Source organism: Vidua macroura, chromosome 6 (genome assembly GCF_024509145.1).
Source record: "Vidua macroura isolate BioBank_ID:100142 chromosome 6, ASM2450914v1, whole genome shotgun sequence".
Lineage (NCBI taxonomy): Eukaryota > Metazoa > Chordata > Aves > Passeriformes > Viduidae > Vidua > Vidua macroura.
This window is the reverse complement of record NC_071576.1, coordinates 43,423,676-43,446,209: the sequence shown is the minus strand read 5'-3', so window position 1 is coordinate 43,446,209 and position 22,534 is coordinate 43,423,676. Positions and strand designations below refer to the sequence as shown.

General features: G+C 39.7%; 1 protein-coding gene across 1 annotated transcript; it reads right to left on the bottom strand.

Annotated features, from left to right (window-relative positions):
* On the bottom strand, positions 1-21,751 carry TRAF6 (TNF receptor associated factor 6). Its single transcript, XM_053980676.1, has 7 exons — positions 21,711-21,751; positions 13,545-13,871; positions 9,084-9,234; positions 8,341-8,499; positions 7,330-7,401; positions 5,919-5,996; positions 1-4,419 (listed from the first exon to the last, which is right to left on the bottom strand). Exons 2-7 carry the CDS (start codon positions 13,838-13,840, stop codon positions 3,538-3,540), a joined length of 1,638 nt encoding a protein of 545 aa, XP_053836651.1. The 5' UTR covers positions 13,841-13,871; positions 21,711-21,751; the 3' UTR covers positions 1-3,537.
* Positions 21,752-22,534: the final 783 nt, after the last annotated feature.

The window sequence follows — 22,534 nt, the reverse complement described above, 5'->3', positions numbered from 1 at the left end:
CACAGTTTAATTAGTTTATTTTTTAAAGTTCTGTCAGAAATATAGCTGTGCATTAATTACAAAATATATTAAACTATCAATCAATTAATCCAAGGGAACAGGAGTACTTCCATTTTGTTCAAATGCAAACCAATACAAACCTTTAACATTGAGACAGAATAATCTTTTGCATCCATCATCAATGTATTTGGTCTGCTGCCCTCTCTAAATAAGAACAGAAAGGTCACCCTGATTTCATTTCATTAGCAAGTTTAATCCCTTGATAGCAAACATGACGAGACGCATCATGAGACTGCTTAAAAAACAACTCTATACATCTCACACTATATGAGCTCCCACATATACATTACATACCAACATTTTTAGCAAAATAATTTTCCCTGCCCTGCAGGGGAAGACATTCAGAGGCAAAGAGATAACACATTCATCATATATTATAATTGGAAAATTTGTGCCATAGCAGCTTTGCAAATACACGTACTAAGAGTCGGTGACTTAAACCATGTTAAAGACAACAGAAATTTGGAAGATAAAAGAAGCAAAGCCACTTTTTAAACCACCTTGAGATCTAGTAAAGCATTGGTTTACAGAACAAAACCCCACTGCTGAACAAATTACACAGGACATGGGTTAATTAAAATATTTCTTTGATTCAGCGACAACTCAATGCTGCAGACCTTTCTCCTTCCATTTAAATAGTTCTATCAATTATACCTCAGTCCACCATAGTAAAACAAGTTCTCAAAAGAAGATTTGAATAAAGGGAAAAGAGGAAAATGGAACAAGTACATGAATAAATATTTCATTAACATTTATAATCTTTTTATGACAGTAAGATTTAACTGATACTTAGAAAATTATCTCTGACAGTCTCTCATGTAATACTCTGATATTACAGTAATTTGTCATCACTCAGAGTTCTAGTCGCTAATATAAAAATACAAAACTAGTAGAATAGCAGCAGTGAATAAAGCATGCATATTACTGTGGCCAATACAGAATTATACATGCAGTAGCCTTCTATTCCCTATTGGCTTGTGCTATTGTACAATTTTAACCTGAATCATTTAAACCCTGCCACCACAAGGAGTTTCCTCCTCAGAGGCAGAAGTACATCAGATCTAGCAGATAAGGCTCAAAGCAAAAATTCCATTCAAAATGCAAATCATCAAAAGCAAAGAAAGTGTTAATGCATTTAGTGGGTCTTGGGTGTAAATTATCTGAACAGAGAATAAGGACATTTTTCTTATTTCTAGGGTTGAGGAAGGACCTGGAGTAGGAAGAAGCTCTCAAATGACAAATGTTTTTTCTGACTGCCTCCCCCTCCCTCCCCTCCAAAAAAACAAGAAGGGACACAAAAGAGAATGGCAGTTTTTGAGCATCTTGAAAAAACACAGGTAACACAGCCTGAAAGTGGAGAACTCGTGTACAGTGCCTTCTGTGCAGAGTGGCTCCGTGCACTGCCATGGATATTGACAGCTCTTGGCTAAGAATGGCTTCACTGGGAATGCTCCAACTGAAGACACTCCAGAACAATTCAGCTGATAGGATGAGGCTATTCATTATAAAATCTACTTTGGTTTTAAAGCTATCTTTCCCTGTTTTGAGTAACATATGCTCACCTGTCCCCTAATGACAGAGAATGAACTAAAGTCACCAACAACTAACTGCATTTACCATTAATCGGGAAGTTCATGTTTCAGTAGTGACAATACTCCATCGAACGCAATCCCTCTTCTATCTAATTTCTACAAGCATGTTCTAATAGGTTCTACTAGCAGAAGAAATTTTACTCATCTGGATATGATGAACAAAGTGGTAGGTTGGGTCCTGGAACTTTTACCTCTCATGCAGGCAGGCAGAGTATCCTCCCAAACCACTAAAGTATAGTAGTCTTTCTTTAGTCTTGTTTATATTAAGCAATGTGCCCTTTTCCCCACTGGTATTGCTTTGATCATACCAAATAGTTGGACCACTCTTCAGGATCTCTTAAGCTGCAGTGTCTCCAGTCTTTATGTTGTTCCACTAGCCTGGATAATGCATCATTTAGTTCTTTCTTCAGTATCTGGACATGTACTTAGATTATGGGGTGAACAAAACTTTTTTCTTCCCTCCTTTTAAAGACAAGATTCAGAACTTTATCAGCACCATGAAAGTTAAAATTTTTAGCACCAGTGAACTTGAACTATTCAGCTTTGACTGGTCAAAACTAACATTTACATGGCATACAATCAGTACAGAAAACAATACACACAGCATTAGGAACCTTTTTGACACAGTGAATCTAGTGTTTGATAAATGAGTATCTATGAAAGCCAGATGTTCTTCCAAAAAGCAAACAGGATTACTATTTTTCCTCACACTGCTGAATTAATAGGCTTTCCTTACCATCCATATTGCTGAGTTGGCCCAGTTCCGATTGTCTAAAGGGACAGGAAATACCCACAGCAGTTGGATGCTGATATGGCCAGCTGCCCACAGAGAATTCACAGGGGATGACCTGGGTACATCACCCACAACACCAACAGATCACTTGAACAGATGCAGGTCAAGAGTTCAGCTTTGGTACAAATTTGGGTTTCAACAACAGAAAACAAATTCTGCATCACCCTCTCTGTTTAGTACATCCCTTTGTTCATGTGTGCACTCACAACCTGAAACATGTCCAGCACTAGGAGATCCCACCAGCACAAAGGGATTTCATTCAAATGCTAAACTTTCATATCTCTTGATGATCGTGGTTAACATTCTGGGCCTAGAGCACACACTTATAGAAAGATTTATCAAGATAAAGAGAATTAGGGAGGCACATTCAGACCACACTACAAGTATTTCTTCAGTGAACTCAGCTCCCAGTCATTTAGCCTTCTCCACAACACTACCTTGCACCTTTTGGAAATACCACCATTAACTCTGCATCAACTCTTCATCAACATGCAAATTCCTGAAGGAGGAAAGGGTCAAAGCATACCTGAACCCTTGGTGACATGAACAAAGTCTTAACCCTAACTTCAAACTTCAGGAGACACACAGCCAATGCAAAATTCTAGGTAAGTCAATATAGAAACTCTCTCAGCTTTCTCAAGCAATTGTGAAAAAAAAAAAAAAAAAAAAAAGAAAAAAAAAATCCCTCATCTTTATTAATTTTGTTCCTTCCTTGCAACAGCATCTATTCCAAGGCACTGAGGTGAAAAGACTTACAGGTCTATTCGATATGACTAAAGTTTTACCAAGCTGAGATGCACAGGTTCTGCAATAGGATTTTCCTATAGGCAGTTAAGTTTTGATTAACACTTCATTTATTTAACTTGCTACAGAAGTAGTTTATTATTTTAAGAGAGAACCTTACCAAATATTTAAACGTAGAACCTCATATAGAGAAAAAAATACCAGCAACAACAAAGGTCCATTCAGGTGAAGATCAACTGTGTTGGCAACTATGATCTTTTACAAACCCGTTGTGGACAATGAAGCACTTTTGTGATCCGTGTGGAAAAACATGAGTAAGGCACCATTGCCCTGGTTAAGACTTGCAGGCTACATGGCTCCATCAGTACTGCGGGGCTGGAACCCTTCTCTGCGGACACTGTTCAAGTCCAGGCGCGTGAGGACCTCGCAGCGCACCAGGAGCGTGTCATCCTTGATGAAGGTTCTCTGTTTCAAGGTCTCCAGGTGCATGAAAGTCACATATCCAAAACCTTTCGGATTGCGGTGAACTGTCGGTCTCTGGAAGGCCAGTAGCTCTGGCTTGGCTTCCATCACCTCTTCATGGTTCTGCCTTTCTGGGCCTTCTGATTGATCCAAAATAGAAAGTCGAATGGTGCCTTGGAAAGGCCAGGGCAGGTGGCTGTCATATTCCCCTTGCATAGTGTGCACAAACAGAGAGATAAAATTAGCACAGCGCTGAGCATTTGGTAACTGGATATGCAGGCGCAAGCACAGCTTGTAGCCAGGCTTCCCAGTATAGAAGCCAGGACTGTGCAACACTACAGGTCTCTCTTCTTCCTGGGCTTTTTGCAATCCACTGAAGTTCTCAATCTTCCAGATATAAATACCATTACATTGTTGTGCCTCCATTTCAGTAATCTTTCCCTCTAAATTGCGGATAGTACGTTTGAGTTCTGCCATGTGAGTGTTCTGAGTCTCCATTTTAGCAATGAGTTCCCTGATTTGGTGATCTTGTCTCACCAGACGACCTTCTAACTGCTGAATAGTTTCCTTGAAGTTTTCAACTTCTGGATTGCAGTTGTATGCAGCATGTGACACGTGTGAGAAGAGGGCAGGCTCAAAGGGTAGGCCATTGATGAAGGGTACAGGATTTGCAGCAGTAACACTGATATTTTGAAAACTCTGAGCCATCATCCTCATGTGAACCTGAGTGAACTCCTGCATATGTCGTGCCAGTTCATTCCTTTGCATCTAGGATTTAAGAGATATGGTATTAGGAACACATCAAACATCTGCAATCACATTTTAAATGTGGCTCTGAAGAAAGTCAAACAAGTAGCTGCTTTTGTCATGTGAGAAAACCGGCAGTGTGAATCAAGGACAAAGGTGTGACAAAACAGCACTTTACCAACAGAGAGCTCCAAATTTAAGATCACTGTTAGGAAAATGGAAAAAGAAGTTCAAACACTAGCGGGCAAATCACAGAATCATTTAGGTTGGAAAAGCCCTTTAAGATCTTTGTGTCTTTGGCCTGATGTTGATACAGCTAGGGTTCAACAAAAGCATAGATATGAGGTGATTTCAGCACAGAATTGTTAACCTGAGAAGTTAAGATAGAACTGACATAAATGACTGCAATATAAATCAGATATGTGCATTATTGTTTTTGTTGGTGTGGGACTTTGGGATGTCACATATTCTTGTTAGAATATTTATCATTAGTACTAGCATATTGTATAGTTGCATAATTCTATGTAATGTTTTAATAATGGAACCTTTGATTGTATTTTTACAGAAGCTGCAGCATCTCCAGGAAAACAACAAAATTTAAGTTCTCCGGAAAAGACTGAGAACAACTTCTTACTAAAGACCAACACCCACACTTCAAATGGAGGTAATTCTGAGTAAAAACTTGAAGTATTTCAGTAGTACATACAGTGAGAAATAGGAACAGTATATTTCAAACTGTGCACCTGAAAGTAAAAGCAAGATAGGAAGAAATATGGAGTATTTTATACTGAAAACATTCTAGTCAAATATTCCAAAGGGCTGTATTCAGGGTCACCTTCTTGTTAACGAGCATTCATGATAAAAAAATCCAGGTTTTGTAGGAGTGAAAATTTCCCAATGAATCCATCATTAATTATGGTGCACATTCTTAGTAACACTGTTCAACTCAAAATGAAGACATGGTGAAAGACTGTTAGTGATAAATATACTTAGATTTTTTCTGTGTTTTAAATCTGTATTCCCTTCACTGATTTGCTAAAATGCTCCATAGTACCAAATAGTGTATGAAAACTGATGTGGAAATGAAGGGGAAAGACCCATTTTTACCAAGAGGTATTAAAAACTAGAAATAAGAGTATCTAGATTAATAATTTTAGAATTTAATAAAATTTCTTTATGGAGCTCTAGGAGTCATAAGTGTATCTGGCCACAACTTTGGAAGAAATGCTAGAAGCTACTTTATTGATGTGAAAGCTGAGAAAGCATGAAATAATAAAAGCAAGGTCATCAAGCAAATTGTTCACAGAGCTTTTTAACTTTGAAAAAGCAATTTTGAAATGAAATGTATCAACATGCATTGTTTCAGAATTAAGATAACTCAAAAGAAAAAACCCACAACCATAAATCACTGAAGATTTTGGGTTGGTGAATGAGACAAGAATAGGAAAACACATTACAAAAGCAACAGACAAAATCATGCAGAAGGTTTGCAATTCAGAAGGTACTGATCAAAAGCTTACCTTTTCAGGACACCCAAAGGCACTGTAAAAACATGGCACTGGGGCAGTAGGACAATCATTGTCATAATGGTTAGGCATCTAAAACAAATCAGATTTGATATTACTTCTCCATCAAGAGTATTCTCTTATCCAGAAAGGATACAGCTGGATGGATTTTGAACAGGTACCTGAAGTCAGATCAGTTTATACCTACATAAGTTCTTAAGGGAATATGGAAGTTTTGAACAGAAATGTTAGCTGATGATAAAAATTATACATCCCACTTGTATGTACTGTAACAATTCATTGACTTTGTTCTTATGTTAGGCCTCAGAAAGCATTCAGGTTTCCTTGCTAGACCAAACACTTTTTGTTTCTAGCCTATCCTCCAGCCAGGTCACGTTCAATTCCTTCCCTTCTGAAGGACTACTTGCACATACTTATTGTGTCCCTCTTTATTATCATCTTCCTCAAAAAGTTCAAGTTACTTCAATTTTTTTTTTGTGGTCCATGTTTTCCAGATCCAGATCAATCATCTCACTGCTCTGGATCCTCCCTATCCACCCTCCCTCAAAAGCACAACAACTTCAGCTGATGCCTTATGAGCCCTAAACAGAGCAAAGGATAATTCAGTATTTCACAGGCAGAACCCCTATTTATATAACCCCAGGTGTTTGCCTTGTTTAAATATCATGATGAAGCACAAGGCTAAAAAAGATCAGCTATTATTACAAATGTTTAGCATTCTCTGTTCCCCACTTCTTCAATTCATTATTCTAACAACAGACTTTTTCTTTGTTATTATTAAGCTCAGTCCTGTTTGTCAGAGTACTTGTGCAATTTTACAAGATCATTCTTTATTTTAACCCAGGCCATCAACATAATTGCCATCCCAAATTAAACAAATCAATATTTATCATTTTCATGCCAGTGAAGTTATTATTGAACAGAAGAAATAATAATGGCTATTATATCAGTAATGGACAAGCAGAATTCCAGCCAGCATCCCAGTTTGATAGTGAATTTACTTATAGCTACTTTGCAATAGTGGCTTTCCAAGTACAAAAACTCCTCCTCTCTGCCCAAATCAAAGTCTCTTCTTGTAATGTCAGCCATAACCACTGGCAGTTGTTGGTATTTTTTCAACTCCATTCAAGATCAAAGACGTGACGTGGCTCCTGTCAAGAAGCAGTAGAGCTGAACAATGTGATGTGCAGCCAAAATCCTACAGAGGTTTGCCAGACTGCAACTGCAAGCTGGAGCAGCATTTAAGGGAGTATCACATCTGCACTGGACATTTTCAGAGAGAGGCAGGTAGTGATTTAGCAGCTAGTAGACAAACTGTATCTCCAAGTTTAATTTCAGATTAAAGAAGCAATGTAAAAACAAAGCATCTGACTTGGAATAAACAGAGAAAAAGGAGATCTCTTACCTGCTCTCTGATGAGCACCGTGTTGCAATATTCACAATATATATTGGCAAGTGGGCAAGTTTGGTCATGAAGCTTAAGTGATCAAACAGAAAAAAGGAAGGGGAGAAAGCATCAGTAAAGGTTACCCAATTTAAGAGAGGGCTAATCACCCTTGATCAGACATAAGATTTTTATTCATATACCTAATTTTGCATTTAGCAATATGCAACTGTGAAACAAAGAGAATCCCTTTACCCTGAACAGTATGTTTTCTGTTACTGCTTTTTCCTGGACTTACATAAGAGCTTCATAAAGTTGCAGATATTTTATTTCCTAGAGCTCTTTTGCTTCAAAGAAATCTGATTTTAACCATAAGTTTCTAAAATTCATGTTCAAGTGTACTGGAACTATATGAAAGCACTTTTTTTGTTTGTTTTTAATTGTATTGTTGGACTGTATGAGGTACATTTGATTGACAATTCACAATATTAATATCCAAGAACATTCAATAGTCACTGAGATAAAACACATCCATATATAGATAAAGAAATGGTAACAGTAAAAGTAAAGTATTATCCTCACTATCACCCAAGTGAAAAATGCAGAGCCAGGAGAAGAAATCAGAAATTATCTTGGTCTTGTGTGGTAGCAGATATCCCCAAAATATTTACTTCCTGATACATTCTCTCTCCCAGGAATAAAAACTGCACATGTAAATTCTGCTTTTTGTGTTCCATGGGCAGTAGATACAGACTGTCTGATGGCAAGGTCAGAAATCAGTGGTTCTTACGCAAGTCCACAAGTCTCCTCACACCACATGGTTCCAAATAAGTTTGTATTTAAGGACAATCTCTCCCCAGCTTTTGCCTGTTCCAGGCTCATGTCCTGAGTTTGCAGCTTCTCAGCTGTGCAGCAGCACAAAGAGCTCTTCTAGACCAAAACCTTTCACTTTTTTTTTTTTTTAACTACTGTTCCCTTTCCAAGCAAACCCATGTGAATGCAGGTTGACAAACTGACACTCCTGCTAAATACCTCTTTATCTTCATAGGCCATAGATGTGGCACAGTTTGGGCAACACACTTGACGCCTCGGACACTCTTGGGTCATGTGCTCTTTCAGATGGTTCTTTGGGAAGGTTCCTTGGCACTGCAGGCATTCCACAGTGGAAAAATCACACTGCAGCTGGTGGTCCTGCAGAAGGGCAGAAGAGGGATTTGATACTTCAAATAAGAACTATCATCTCATCTGTTTTCAAGAGAAAGGACAGTACAAGACAAACGAATCCCAATCTTTCCTTCATGCAAGGAAATCCTTATACACTTATGCTGACTCTACCAACAGCCTGTTACTATCCCACTACTAAGGTCAGGGTTTCATGTATTCAGAGCTTTAAGAAAGCTCTCAGTAAAAATTCAGTTTTATATTTATTCTTTTAACTGCATATATTATTTTCCAAAACAGTTATTTCAACTAATATATGTAGCTACTTTGAGAGACTATTCAATTGACTTTAATAAACTTGTGTGAAGCATGGACATAGCTGATCAAAAGGCAGACATGCAGAAAGCTGCATTAGTACAAGTGTGGTGCACTGTGATGCTCCCTTGAGAATCACCTAACTACAACTAAATACAAATATGTGTAACTACAGTCTTGAAAGAAAAATGCATGGAGTCAGCATAAATGAGTATCAGGTATAACCATCTATATAAGTTATTTCAGATTTTTACTTGCCCATGAAAACAAGGTTCCATATTTTCAAAGTTACTTCTTACCTCTAAGTGCCTGAGCTCCATCTTCATGCTGCAGCCCTTGTTGGGACATTTGACCATTAATGAAAGGATTTCCCGTTTGGCAAAGTTGTCAGGAAAAAGTTGATTTTCAAGCAGAATTTCATTGTCTACAGGACATTTGTGACCTGCATCTCTAGAATGTGGAAAAGCAAGAAAAGATATTCCAATATTATCAACAGATTTCCAAGCACTTAATTTAAAATATTTTTACACCAGCAAGACATTAGTGGCCAAATAATAACACAGCAAAAAGATCTTTAAAAACAATGCTATTTATGTGGCATAATCAGAAAATATAAAATGTATTTCAGAAAAATTGAAAACACACAGTTTCACTGGAGGTGGCATGACTGGGGTTGCAGCACTTTTCAAACTCAAACACATTTTATTTGTACAAATGGCATGTTAAGTACTCTGGAAATAAACTTGAGGAGTATGCAAAGACACTAAGAATTTACAGTCCTGTTTCTGCAAGTACTTCACATAACTCCAACATCAAAAAATAGTTCACATACTACTTCAAAGCAATTATTTAAACTTTCTTAGACCTCCTCTCATTTCTTTCTCATTTTATAAACAACCAAGGTGATCACAGCTATGAAAAAAAGCACAATTGTCTTTTTTTTCCAGATTGACTTCATCTGTCTGGCATTACATTACACACTGCTCAGTTTGCTGGTTTTGTTATACAACCATTTGATCAGCTGGTCATCCTTCAATTTCACTATACAGCAAGCAGGGTGAAAACCTCCAGACGCAAAAATTATTAGTAACTATGAAAATTACACTGGACTTGGAACTGAGTGTTGCATCTGAAGCCATTTCAACAGCAAACAGACTGGAAGTCAGTGCTAACTGGTGAAGGTTTGGAATCTGATGGAACATGGATGCCTGCAACCTGCACAAGGTAATTAACAGCCTGCTCCAGTTCATCAGGTTCTGTCACCTGCATGTATATACAAACATCATTAGACATGGAGTAAAAAAGGGGATCACCACCATCAAACTTTCCAGTATCAGCTCATTCTGAAAGCAGTAGGCTAACATATTGATTCACAATTAAGTAATGCAGTTAAAGAGGCATGAGGGATCAAAGCTCCTGAATGCTAATGGAAACAGCAATAAAATGGAAAAATACATGGGGCGGAAAAATGTCAAAGAGCACTTGTGGTGCAAGGCTCAAAGGCCAGATCACCATTACTGCCTGCAAGCACAAGGGGAAATAGAACCTAGTGGGCTGTGGAGACCAGGAAGGAATTTATGTTCTTTGTTGGAAAAGGAAATAATTGCTCAGCAACTCCATCAGCAATGCTGCTAGAGGAAGTGGAGGTAAAGTTGCCACTTCAAAAAGAAGTAATGAACTTCCTTTCACAAGTTTTGCTTGCAGAGCAAGCTCACCACATGCCTGAGAATTATACTCCTAAACAAGTAGAAGAAAGAAAACACCTAGCTTGCCTTGTTTCAGAGTTCCCTGAGCTATGACCAGTGTGATCTTTGTCACAAGCTAGAAATGTTCCCTCACTTCACAACCTACAGGAAATCAGTTTTCACAGGTATAGCTTGGTTACAAACACCCTGTTTAGTGGAGCATGAAGACAGCTCAATAGGCCTGCTGATAAGACAGCAGCTTTATTTCTACAGAGAAAAGCTAATCATAAATAAGAGCGAGCAGCCAACAACAGATTAATTTGGAATAATGATTACCAAATCCCCAGTTTAAATAACTAGCAGATAAAGGGCAAAATAAGAATGAAATGCAATTTTCCGAAGTAGGAAAGTGTAGTAAGGAAAAAACAGTAACTCATTTTAGGATATTAAACAGGCTTCAAAAACTATTTACAAGGATCAGGATTGTGTTTAAAACACTGCTAAGGTCCATCTACAGACAAAGATGTTGCTACATATTTCCTGTGACAGAACTGAGTTTATGCACCTCAGTTCTAGCTTACATTACATTGAAGGTTTTCTTATGCTGGAATTTTTTATCACACTACACTCTGCCACTCACAACAGTACCTGTGAAACAATGGCCATCTGCTACAAAGTACAATGAATAGTCCTGTAAATTACCTTCAGATTAAAATACAGGTATCAAAAGTAAAGCCAGAATAATTTTGAAAGAAAAGCCTGCTCTGTGATTTTAACAAGTGAGCGGTTTAGCCGAGAAGCTGAGACATTTGGCAGAGGCTTTAACTGCAGCCATGCCAGCTGCTGGATGAACTGCCAGCACCCAAAGATGTCCCTGCTGCCCCTTGGTACCTCACAACTCTGCTTTTCCAATAAACAGAGGTCCTGATATTTGGCAAGCTCTACTACAAACCCTAAGTCAGCCTTGCCCTAAGATACAGGAGAAGACATGAGCGAAATTGAATTAGCTACTGCACCTGCAGTTAGTTCTTCTAAAATTTCCAGCAATATATTTTGTTGACAAGTAACATTTGTAAACACATTTGTAGTTACTTAGGTAGATAAGCTTCTCCTCTTCCATGAATTATAACACTTCAAAGCACTTCAGACAGCTTTATTTAAAAAGCTGCCAAGATTTTCTGGGAGGCAAACGTTTACTGTGATCAAATCTCATCTAATCATGTCCTTCACACTGTAAGATCGAAGAGTCCAGTTTTTAAAAGGTTTTCCATTTTTTTTTCTAGTTGCAGACACAACTCCTTCCACACAAACAACTACAATTGTTTGTGTAAGTCATAAGAAGCAATTACTCAAAAAATGCTTTTCCATCCTTCATCATTTAAAATCCTTAATCTCTGTGTTCACTTGAGTTAAGACAGTGGAGAAATGAGGAATAAAGAGAAGCAATTTTTCCTGATCAAATGAAGGCTGTGACAATCAAGTGAAAAAAAAGCAGTATTTAGAGAATATAAAATATCCCTTTCTGTTTTCATTTTAGTTCTGTAGAAGCTTCTCAATACCTCAATCAATCTGGTACTGTAGACAGTACATACTGCAAATCAATACCATACTGTAGACACTTCATAATTCAAATCAATAGCTTGAACTATGGATGCCAATTAAGCATGCAGTTCAGCCCTTCAGGGATTCAGAGAGATCTGGCACTTCAAGCTGTCCTCCCTGCTTTCACAGTCACTCAAACTGCCCTCCAAAGACAGGGTTCAGTGGGGAATGAGGGAAAACTTTTAGTAGCAATGAAACATCTGAAATATTACACTGATGATCTACAGTCTCAAAAGAAAAAAATGCTTTCCATCTTGTTTAGTATTCACTGAAACAGTCATCACTATTCACAGAAATGAAGTATAATACAGAAAAGGTATAAAAGAAGCAGAAACTTCTGGTCATGGTCCTTTCCATGGAGAAATTCTTCCAGAGAATTTATGTAGCAGAAACTACAGAGAAGCCCACAAAACACTGTATTCAGAGAACATAATTGCTGGTATGCTATTCATATAGTGAGCTACAAATGATGGATAGGGAAGAAAAAGAAATGGAATACACTATGGACAAATGGTATGAAAGACCAATCAAGAAAGCACTGTCCATTTTGCCAGCTATAAAATAAATGCCAGGGAAAAACACAGTAACACTGAAGACAATTTAATGATCTTTACAAAAAGCGTGCAAAGTAAGGTTGAAAATGAGCCAATTCTACATATGGGTCACACAGAATTGAATATATAAATTCCTACCAAAGTGACATTTGAGCTATCTCAGCAATTGCTAAGAAAAAAAATTGGCTTATGCTGAAAAGGAAAAATCCTACAGCATAATACCTATCAATGTAATCCAATACTCACTCACACGTGTGGGACACTGATGACTTCATTCCAGGTTTAAGGCAAGTGCTCTCTACAAGGTACTCTCTGCCCTTTCTTGCCCTTTCAATAATCCATTTTTATAAGCCTAGCCTGTTATTGCCTTTGTATCTTATTCCCAGGCCCTCATATGCCACCCGGTTTCCTCTCTCAATGCTTTGTTCAAAACTATTCCCTCATCACATTCTCTCTTCCAGCTCAAGAAGGAAGCAGCTAATTTCAAGTGAAGAACTGAAAGCGTGAATTGCCTTATCTGCACCAAGAAATCAAGTTGGCTGTAGTTTCCTGTAGTTATCAAGAGAAACAATCATTGGCAAAAGACAGGTAGTTTTATAATCCTGAGCTGGAAATGGAACTTATTTGGGGGACTTGTCTACCTTTCTTTTTTTAATTATTATTTGAAGTTTAATCAATTTTTTAGATTCATAACCTGGTTAAATTTGTGAAAATGGCAAACCATCTAAAACTCATAAAACTTCCAAACTTGTGACATTCTGGCCATATATAGCATCTTTAATGAATAATAAATTTCCAGAGTTCTATTAGCACCCACTCGTAATGCATCTTGGGCAGCTCTATTCAGTTTATATTGACCTTAAACTGCTCTGCTACATTAATTTTTTCTTAAAAACACCTTCCACAAGTTTTCCTTTACCTTATTGATTTGACAATGCAGCCTTTGCAGAAACGGTGGCCACACGGTGTCTGCACTGCTTCCCGGAGAGCCATCAAGCAGATGGGACACTCATATTTACTTTCCAGCGGCGGATCGAACTCCACGTCATATCCCTGCGTCTCCTCGGTGAAGGAGCCAGGCGCGTTGCCAGCACCACTGCCCACGCTGGAGCTCTCCTCCTTGGCTGTGGCGCTGCAGGCGCTGGCCATGGCTGCGCAGCAGCCACTCTCCCCGTCTCGGCCTCCACAGCTGCTGTCACTGTGCAGCAAGCTCATGGCAGCTGAGCAACGGTTACACGGCAGTGTGCTGCAACAAGGCAAAAAGATGTATTAATTTAAAGCACTTCAAACCCTCTCTCCCAGGCAAGAACAATATTTATTGCCAACCAGAAATACTGGAACAGAGTTACAGAGATTTGGTTCTAGTCAAAATCACTTTTGTTTTGTCCGCATTATCTTTTTTTGCTTATCTTGTGATATGTAGGAAAGGATACTGAATCCTGTCAGCGTAGTTCAAACACACCCCCCCACCCCGTTCTGTAATCTCTTTCATACGACTATCCGATTTCTGTTAAAAGAGAAATCATTCCTCTTTGTCCTTGCTATGTCTACTGTTTCTTTACCCCTTCCATATTATTTACTTCTAAGACATTCAGATAGATTTTATGTGGAAAAAAATACTGTACAGAATCAAGTTTTCTTGGAGGACAACAGCTCAATTCCATATTTTCCTTGCAGTGTATATATGCTATTTAGCATTTTCTTTATCGAGCAATTCACAACATAGATTTCAAACCGACTTAGCTGCAGGAACACAAATAAAATATAAGTCCAAGTACCTAAACCAAGCAGCTGATGTGCTGTAAATGAAATTCAAATATACAGCACTGCTGATAACTGCCAGTAAGACTTTAAATTGAGTAAGAAGCTACAAAGGAGATAAGGATAATAATTCCACAGCTCAAAAGCTATCTACAAATTACTAGTCTACTCAAACAGAGCTCTTGCTCTCCTTTCCCTCTTGCAGGCTAGCTGGCAGGAAGGACAAGGGACATGATTGTAAGAACACAAGAAAAAAGTTCCCTTTCCCTGAAGAGTGGTGGATGGCATACTAAAGCCTGCTTTTACAACAGTCCTCCAAAGCAGGGTGAACTCATAGGTATGAAATGAAAAAGTGCAGGTATCCCCAAACAGGTTGCTAGTGTTCCAACACAGAATGAGAGAACCTTTAAAAAAGGTCTTAACAACAAATACAAATTCTAAAGACCAAGAAACCTTCCTCTCTCCTGGTTTTTTTTTTTTTTTTTTTTTTTTTTTTTTTTTTTTTTTTTTTTTTTTTTTTTTATGTTTTTTAATTTTTTTTTACAATAATTTTCTTAGAATCCTGCTGTGGTTAGTTTTCTATAAATTACATTTCTTTGAAACACAGAGATTATCACCAGGTGCAAGGCAGTATGAGTAGTCTGAGGGTTATGGAGCCAGGGATGAAAAACAAGCCCAGTAAGCCCAGATTTGATAATCTTTTGCAAAGCAGCATAGGCAAAAGTCTCTTGCAGTGTTCACCTAATGAATTCACTGTAATAACATTATGTCATTTAAAATATATTACGGATGGAAATCCAATCAAGAGACGAATCATACATCACTAGTTATCTACATCACTACTACAGATGCTGAATACAGAAGAATGAATAGGATTACCTTGACCATGAACTCACAAAACTGAAAATTTGCTTGCCTATATCAGAATTTGAGTATCTGAACTCATTTTTACAAAACGTTCATGGAGGAGGAGGACATACAGGTAGTTTTATTTGCATATTTATTTTATAACATCTTTAGTGTTATAAAATTAACAGAAATATTAATCACACAAGGTCTCAACTAGCATTTATGGGAAACATATTTTGAACACATGCAAAAATCACAGGAATGTGCTTTAGGCCATTTACATGATAAACATCTGGCAATACTGCCCATGATAACACACTATGAGCTATTTTATCCAGCTATCCAGACCAAAAAAAGAGGCATATCTATCTAAAGAAAAATAAAATTACCATATTTTGGTTAGATATAGTTACAATAATCAAACCAGAACTTTTATTCTGTTGTATGAATATATGACTTTCCATCTTGTTGGGGTATGCAGGGGTATGAGAAGTATCTGAAAAGCAACATTCTTGACATCTCCAAAATACCATTAAGGTACAGAGCCTCAATGCACAGGCTGACAGTCCGGAGTTCAGTACTGAACTCACCAGCAGTGCTCCCTTTCTGCAGAAATAACTCTAGAGCAGAACTGTCTGGAACTGCAGCCGAAGAGTGCTGCTCATTTCCACTCCTGTTTTCCACCTCAATGTACTGCCCCTATACATTATCCACCACAACAGGCTTTAACACTGAGGCTCCTAAACACAACAGCAATACAAACTAAACACCGAGCGTGCTCCCAGAAGCCGCTCCAGCCATAGTCCAGACATGAGCAGTTTAATCCCAAAAAGGCACCAGCTCCCCCAGTGACTTAGAATGGATGCAGAGGAATCAGTGCTTAGAAAGATGCTCTGCGTGATTTTTTTTTAGCCTGCCATCAGTAGATATATTCTCTCCAGAGAAGAAACCCAGCTTTTTTCCACTGTTAAGCTAACACAACTTATTTAACAACTGCTGCAGAGGATGATCAGTCCATGGGCCACATTTCATGAAAAATCACAGGAACTAAATTGGGTCAATGGAGTGGGAATGTTGGTATGCAGGACATTAGAATCCGCAGGCCAGCCTAGGACTGAAAAATCCACATTACTCTAAGCCACAGGGATATATTTAGTGAGACTAAGAAAGGGAAGAGGAACATACGTCCCTTTAGCAATGTCACAAAGGAATTCAGGAAGTCACAAGAAGAAATATAAAACAGCTTTAGTCAAATTCAGCTGTCACATTAATTGCAAAGAAGTGCATGACTCTTCTCTTGGGCTGTTCCCAGGGAAAAAAAAAATCCCATACTATTTACAATTCTGTTCTTATAAAGAAAAAGCCATGATCTGACTTGGTATAATCTCACTAGTTGAACACTTTGTAGATTTACATGCTATGCAAGCAGTGCCTCTTTGGCCATTTGAACTGTTTCTACAGACATAGCAGGTATGTATATTCAGTCTACAGAAACAAACTGCCATACTAGAGTCAGTTAATGAACGAGTCACTGCAATCAGTCAACGTCCCAGTCTGACACAAAAACCCCCTTATTCAGTGATATACTCCACTCCTACATGAAGCTTTTTATCTACATATGACCAAGTGGTTCACAAAAAAAGAAGTGCAAGTATCTTTTTAACTTGGGAAATTCAGGCACAAAGAGACAACTTAAGATGATTAAGAGCCAGATTTTAAACTTTGTTCATATTTTATCTAAGATAGGATTCTTGCTACTACTCTTATCCATTTCATCTTATCTGTGAGCAAAATCCTCCTTCCTCCACACATATTTCAGTTGTGGGGCAAGGCACAACTTTCCAAATCAAAATCCACACTGCTGTTACTCAGACAATTAACCAAGGCCTTATTACTCCAGCACAGTTTAAACAAATTTCTCTATATGCTGTAAGTTCTGTACTAGGACTTAGACCTATCTCTTGTGGAAGTTACTTTATCCTCCAAGAGTAGAACATAGGTTTAATCTTTTTGGACAGAGCAGTGCTAGGACAAAACCAGCCATAGGAAAGAGTACTTTGGATAGTAATGACAAGTCTTTTCCTCAGTGAAGGTAGAGCAGACAATCTGTGAGCTTACTGTAGCAGTTTTTCACCTTCCTCTTGCGGGGAATTAAAAAAATGCTTAGGCTGGAAAAGGATGGATTTTAAACCTCAAACTAGGATATACCCCAAAATTCAAATCAATTCAAAGACTACATCAGTTTTTCTTCTTATTGATAATAGTTGCTATTCTTCCTCTGTGCTGAACAAAACTAAGTCAAATGCAAGTACAGGAATATCCAAATATTAATTTAAATACCTTGCGTACACCACAGCATTGAGAACTTATCCTTTTTTAAAAAATGTTAGTAGTTTAACACATTAAACACTTTTCTAGACTGCTCTCTGTACCTTTTTTGTTTCCACAACATTCGGCTTTCAGAATCAGGAATAACAGCAATTAAACTGGATCATTACATGGTAATTCTTGCTTTTGCTAGTGTGAAGTTTCTAAGGCAGAGAAAGTCTTAAACTACATTTGGTAATGTACCTGAAATGCTCTTTTCTAGAGCTAGGAAGTGCTGCCAGACCTGCTGACACTGGAGATAATGGGCTTTAGCTTGGGCACAGAGGTACGCAGGCCTTGGGCTGGCAAAGGTGGATTTCGCTCTCCAAGGCAACAGCTGTGTTGTTTGCCAACAGAAAGGAAGGTGCTTTCCATGCCAAGTGGTAATGGACAGAACTTGTTTGATCATTACCTGTGCTGCAGAAGTCTGGGAATGCCCTAAGGATGAAACTTTCATGCCCAGGAAAGACAGTTAAAGGACAGTTAAAAGAAAAGGAGTTCCCATTCCACTCTTCCAACTTTGAACCATAATGACACCTTTCTTCACTAAGTAACCTGTACTCTGCTGCTATTTACACTGCTACACTACACCGTGATTAGGCTGATGTGAGATAGCACAGTCAGGCAGAAGAGCAAACTCCTGCAAGAATAATGTACCTTATGATGGAAAAAAACTAATTCAAAACAGAATTTAAACTGCCCATATTTTAAATTAATGCATGCAACAAAGCTCAGTACTCTGATTTTTCAACTCCCATAGTATAATGAAGTTGAGGTAGGACTTACAGATTTTCAAATGCCAAACTCCTCTAAATTTAAAAAAAAAAAAAAATCACTGGTATCAGAAAGTATCTTCAGATTGCCTGTAAAATCCCACTATCATTAAGAGCATTAGGGAGGAAGTAAAAGTAGTCATTGTATACTATTTACACTGAAATATAAAATCATATTTTCAAGCATTAACTTAAGGAATACTGTGCAAGGAAGTATCAGTTGCGATATGAGAAATTTTTTATTATAAATCAGGAAGTACTTAATACAATTAATTTCCACATGACCTTTTCTGGAAAATTGACACTTGACTACCCATATAAATAATGAATCAATACAGAAGACTATTCCAAATCCTTTTCCTTACTCAAAGTTCACAAATATAATTAATTTCCTTGCAGCCTGGACAGCACACACCCAGCAGGGGAAATGCCTTTAGCACTGCATTGACAGAAAAACTGGCCAAACTTTTCTCTCTTCAGCTGCCTTGTATATGTATGTATAGATTTCTGGGTCATGAGACTGACAGACCAGTGGAGTGACTTTGGATAATTTGTTTATGGAGTAATACTTGCAACACTTATTCCCAGGCACATTAATCAATGGTCTACTGATAAGCACCATATGTTTCCACTAGGAGGTTTCTAGCTATCATCACTATGGTCTCATCCAGGCAGAACACATGGAATTATGCTAATGACTTTTAATTAATACCTATAAAACACTTCCATTTCAAAGCTATCAAATGGCTAGACAAGCTGAGGCAATAGGAGATTCAGGCAGAACTTTTAACTGCAAAAACTAAATTCTTATTTTTTGTAAGAGTCTGCAAGCATGTTGCTTATTTTGTTGAGATACAAACTTTCTTTTTTTCTAATAGCAGCAACCTTTCAGACATCCAAGTCTTTTGGACAACCACCACGCTCATATCATTTTAACATGTGAACCTAAAGACCTGAAAGAAGAATTTTTCTTTGAGAAAAAATCAAACAGCATTCAGAGCTCACTAGACTATCAAGAGCTCCTGACTAGAGCAGAGCAGCCCTTGGGGGGTTTCTGAAGCTTTCCAGGTGATTTCTCTTTATTTGTAAAGAATGCTGTCAGGCTTTAATCATTTTCATGCTTGAATGTTACTTAGGAGACTAGATGGTGGCACACTCACAGTTGCATTCATATTTTGTCCTATTTAAGTATGTCAAAACAAATTTAATTTTAGTGAGCTGTGGAAGCATACTATACTGCATTTAAGACCAAGATATTCCATGGGTTTTTCCATAACCAAAAAACAAACCCAGGCTAAAATTCCCTGAAACTTTCTTCAGTTTATTAACTTTTAGATAGAATTTACTGGGAACTATTCAGAATAACAAATAAAAAGAAAGCACTGTTAGTGAGAAGAACAGTACTACTTAACTCTTTACTTTGGCAGTGACTCTGGCTTCTGTTCTCCCTTTGCACACTGAGAACACATTGAGATATGCATTATTTCTTTCTATACCCCTCAGTAGATCTACAGAGAATGTAAGATGCTGCCCTAGTGGGGACAAAGTAAACATCCATAAAGCACTTCAAAAAACAGGCAGGGAGAGGTATGGCTGTGAACAAATGTGATTTCCACAAGGCACAGGCTCCAGGCTCCACTTAATTACCATCCACCTCTACAGGCATGAGGCTTGTATGGGGCATTAGTAAAATGATCTGAGACCCTGGGAAAACAAACAGTGAATTAAAGACACATTCTGAAACAACTAAAACATTACTCCTTTTCACTCCACCTTACATTTACTTCTGTTTTCTTTTTGACATGCTTTATACCCGGAAAATTTTATAGCCAGTTTTCACAGCCTGGATCTAAAACTTTTCTTTTTTAACATGTGCTTAGATAATCTGTGCTACTGAGATACAAAAGTTCCTCTTCTTGACATAGTAAACTCATGGAAGTTCAATGGGTGAAGAAAAGAATGCATGTTCACCATGATATTTTTTCATCCTGAAGTTCTATCAGCATAGGTACCTATTGTGTGTCTTGTCTTTCTAAATACAGTAGCAGTTTTCTAAGATAGAAAGCAGTACTGCAGTGTTGCAATACTACAAAACTTAAAAATTCACTTATGTCTTGACAAGTTCTCAATTCAACAGAGTCTGACTGAACTCCATGAATCTTTACTCAATGGGAAAAGCTGTAGGTAATGTGGAATATGCAGAAGAATTATGCCCAGAATGATACCATGAAAAAAATCCAAGTGCTTTTATTAGTATACTTCTGTGACTTTTCCCCCCCCTTCTTGTATTAGAAGGAGAAGTTTTATGGCCTTTTCATTCTACGGGAAGATAAAGCAGTTTGCCTGCAAGTCATTTAACAGCTGGTGAACACAGTGCAAAATTCACCCAAAACTTCAAATCAATACTTTATTAATCACTCACAGTGGTATCTAAGACACTACAAATCCACAGAGCTGAGGGGCAGCGTGCAGAAGGTGTCAGAGGCAAACATGGGGGAATACTTTCGGCAACCTTTAATGACTAGGTCTAGGGGATATAATTAGAACATTTTCCTCCCACTTACAGCTGAGATTTCCGTTTAAGTACGAAAAGACTCAGCGCGACCTATCTGAGATAGACGAAACTGATGGAAATTACTACTGAAGTCATAATTTATTACTCGTGTACATAAAGATACCGTAAATATTAAATACTGCCAGACTCTACTAGAAAAAAGGAGCTATCGGGTTTAGAAACAGTAGCTTGTCTTGCAAATTACCCTTTAAGGCGTTCCCGAATTATTTACTGAGTGTCTCTATTTCACCCCGGGAAAACAGAGCCCAAGTTCAGCTGATGTGCTCGAGACAAGCGGGAGCACAGCTCCAAGTTCCCGCTGCTCACGCTCCCGCCGCTGTGCGATAGCAGGACAGTCATTCCGGCCAGCCTCCCACCCGCCAGGCCAGCCGGCGTGCCTGGAGCCCCGGGCCGGCCGGGCTCAGCCCCGCTGCTCTGGCCGCGCCGCGGTTTCAATTCCGGAGCAGCGCAGGCCGGCGCCCCAGCCCCACCAGCGCCCTGCCCCAGCGCAGGCCGCGCTCCCCCGCACCCCCGGCCCGGCCCGGCTATACGCCGAGCTCCGAGCTCGGTGGAACGGGGCGCAGGACTCCGCGGGGCAGGGCAGGAGGCGGCTCTGCTCCCCAGCCGGCAGCCCCAGCACGGGGAAAAACGCTCCGCGCCGGGCGCCGCCACAAGCCCGCAGCGGCCCGAGTCCAGCCGGGCCCCCGCTCCCCGAGTCCGGCGTCCGGGCCCGCCGCAGCACCCGCCCTCTCGGCCGCCCCGCGCGTCCCGCCGGACTCACCGCGACCCGCGGCCGCTCCCAGTCCGCCGCCGCTTCCGCTTCTGCTCGGGAAGCGCCGGAGCAGCCGCTCGGAGCGAGCGCGGCCTCCTGGGCACCACGGCCGCTGCAGCGCCCTCCGCCGCCGCGGAGGGGCAGCGCCGTCGGGGCGGGGCGGGGCGGGCTCGCAGGGACGCGGGCGCTGCGGTGTCTCTGTCCCCCGTCCCCGACGCACACAAAACTGTCACCATCGGCGGCTGAGCCCTCCTGCCGGGGCCGTGTTCGCTCCGCGCTGCGGATACTTCTATGAAGAGCCATTCGGATGCGCTCCGCTGCGTCCTGAGCGCCGTTAAAAACGAGGCGCGGAGAGCCGGGGCTCGGTGGGGGTGGTGTGCGTGCTCACGGCTTGGGAGTCACCAAAAAGCCCTTTCTAAATGCAAACCAAACGCTCCCGAGAAACGATTTCCTCTGCCCGCCCCAGCTGTGCCGCGGGGACTCCTGCAGACACCGAAGCCGGGTGCGCTGCCTCCCCCGGGGGCTGTGGCCAGGACAGCAGGCAATTGTAAGAAAGTGAAATACCGGGACAGTGTGAACACAGACAGCTTCATTGCCTTAGGAACGAACGAGGGGAAATTGGTTGGTTGCATTAGTTTCTTGGGAAGAATCTCTGATTAACACACATTTAAATCCAACAAACTGTTCCCACTGTTTGGGGGGATATAAGGGGTGTGTGTTGTGTGTGTGTGTGTGATTTGCTGGGGGGCACAGTTTTCCAGGGATTTTCAGTGTTTCTGTCTGCATGCCATGCTCCCTGGGAGCTGCAAACCAGTGGATTGTTCCATGGCTAG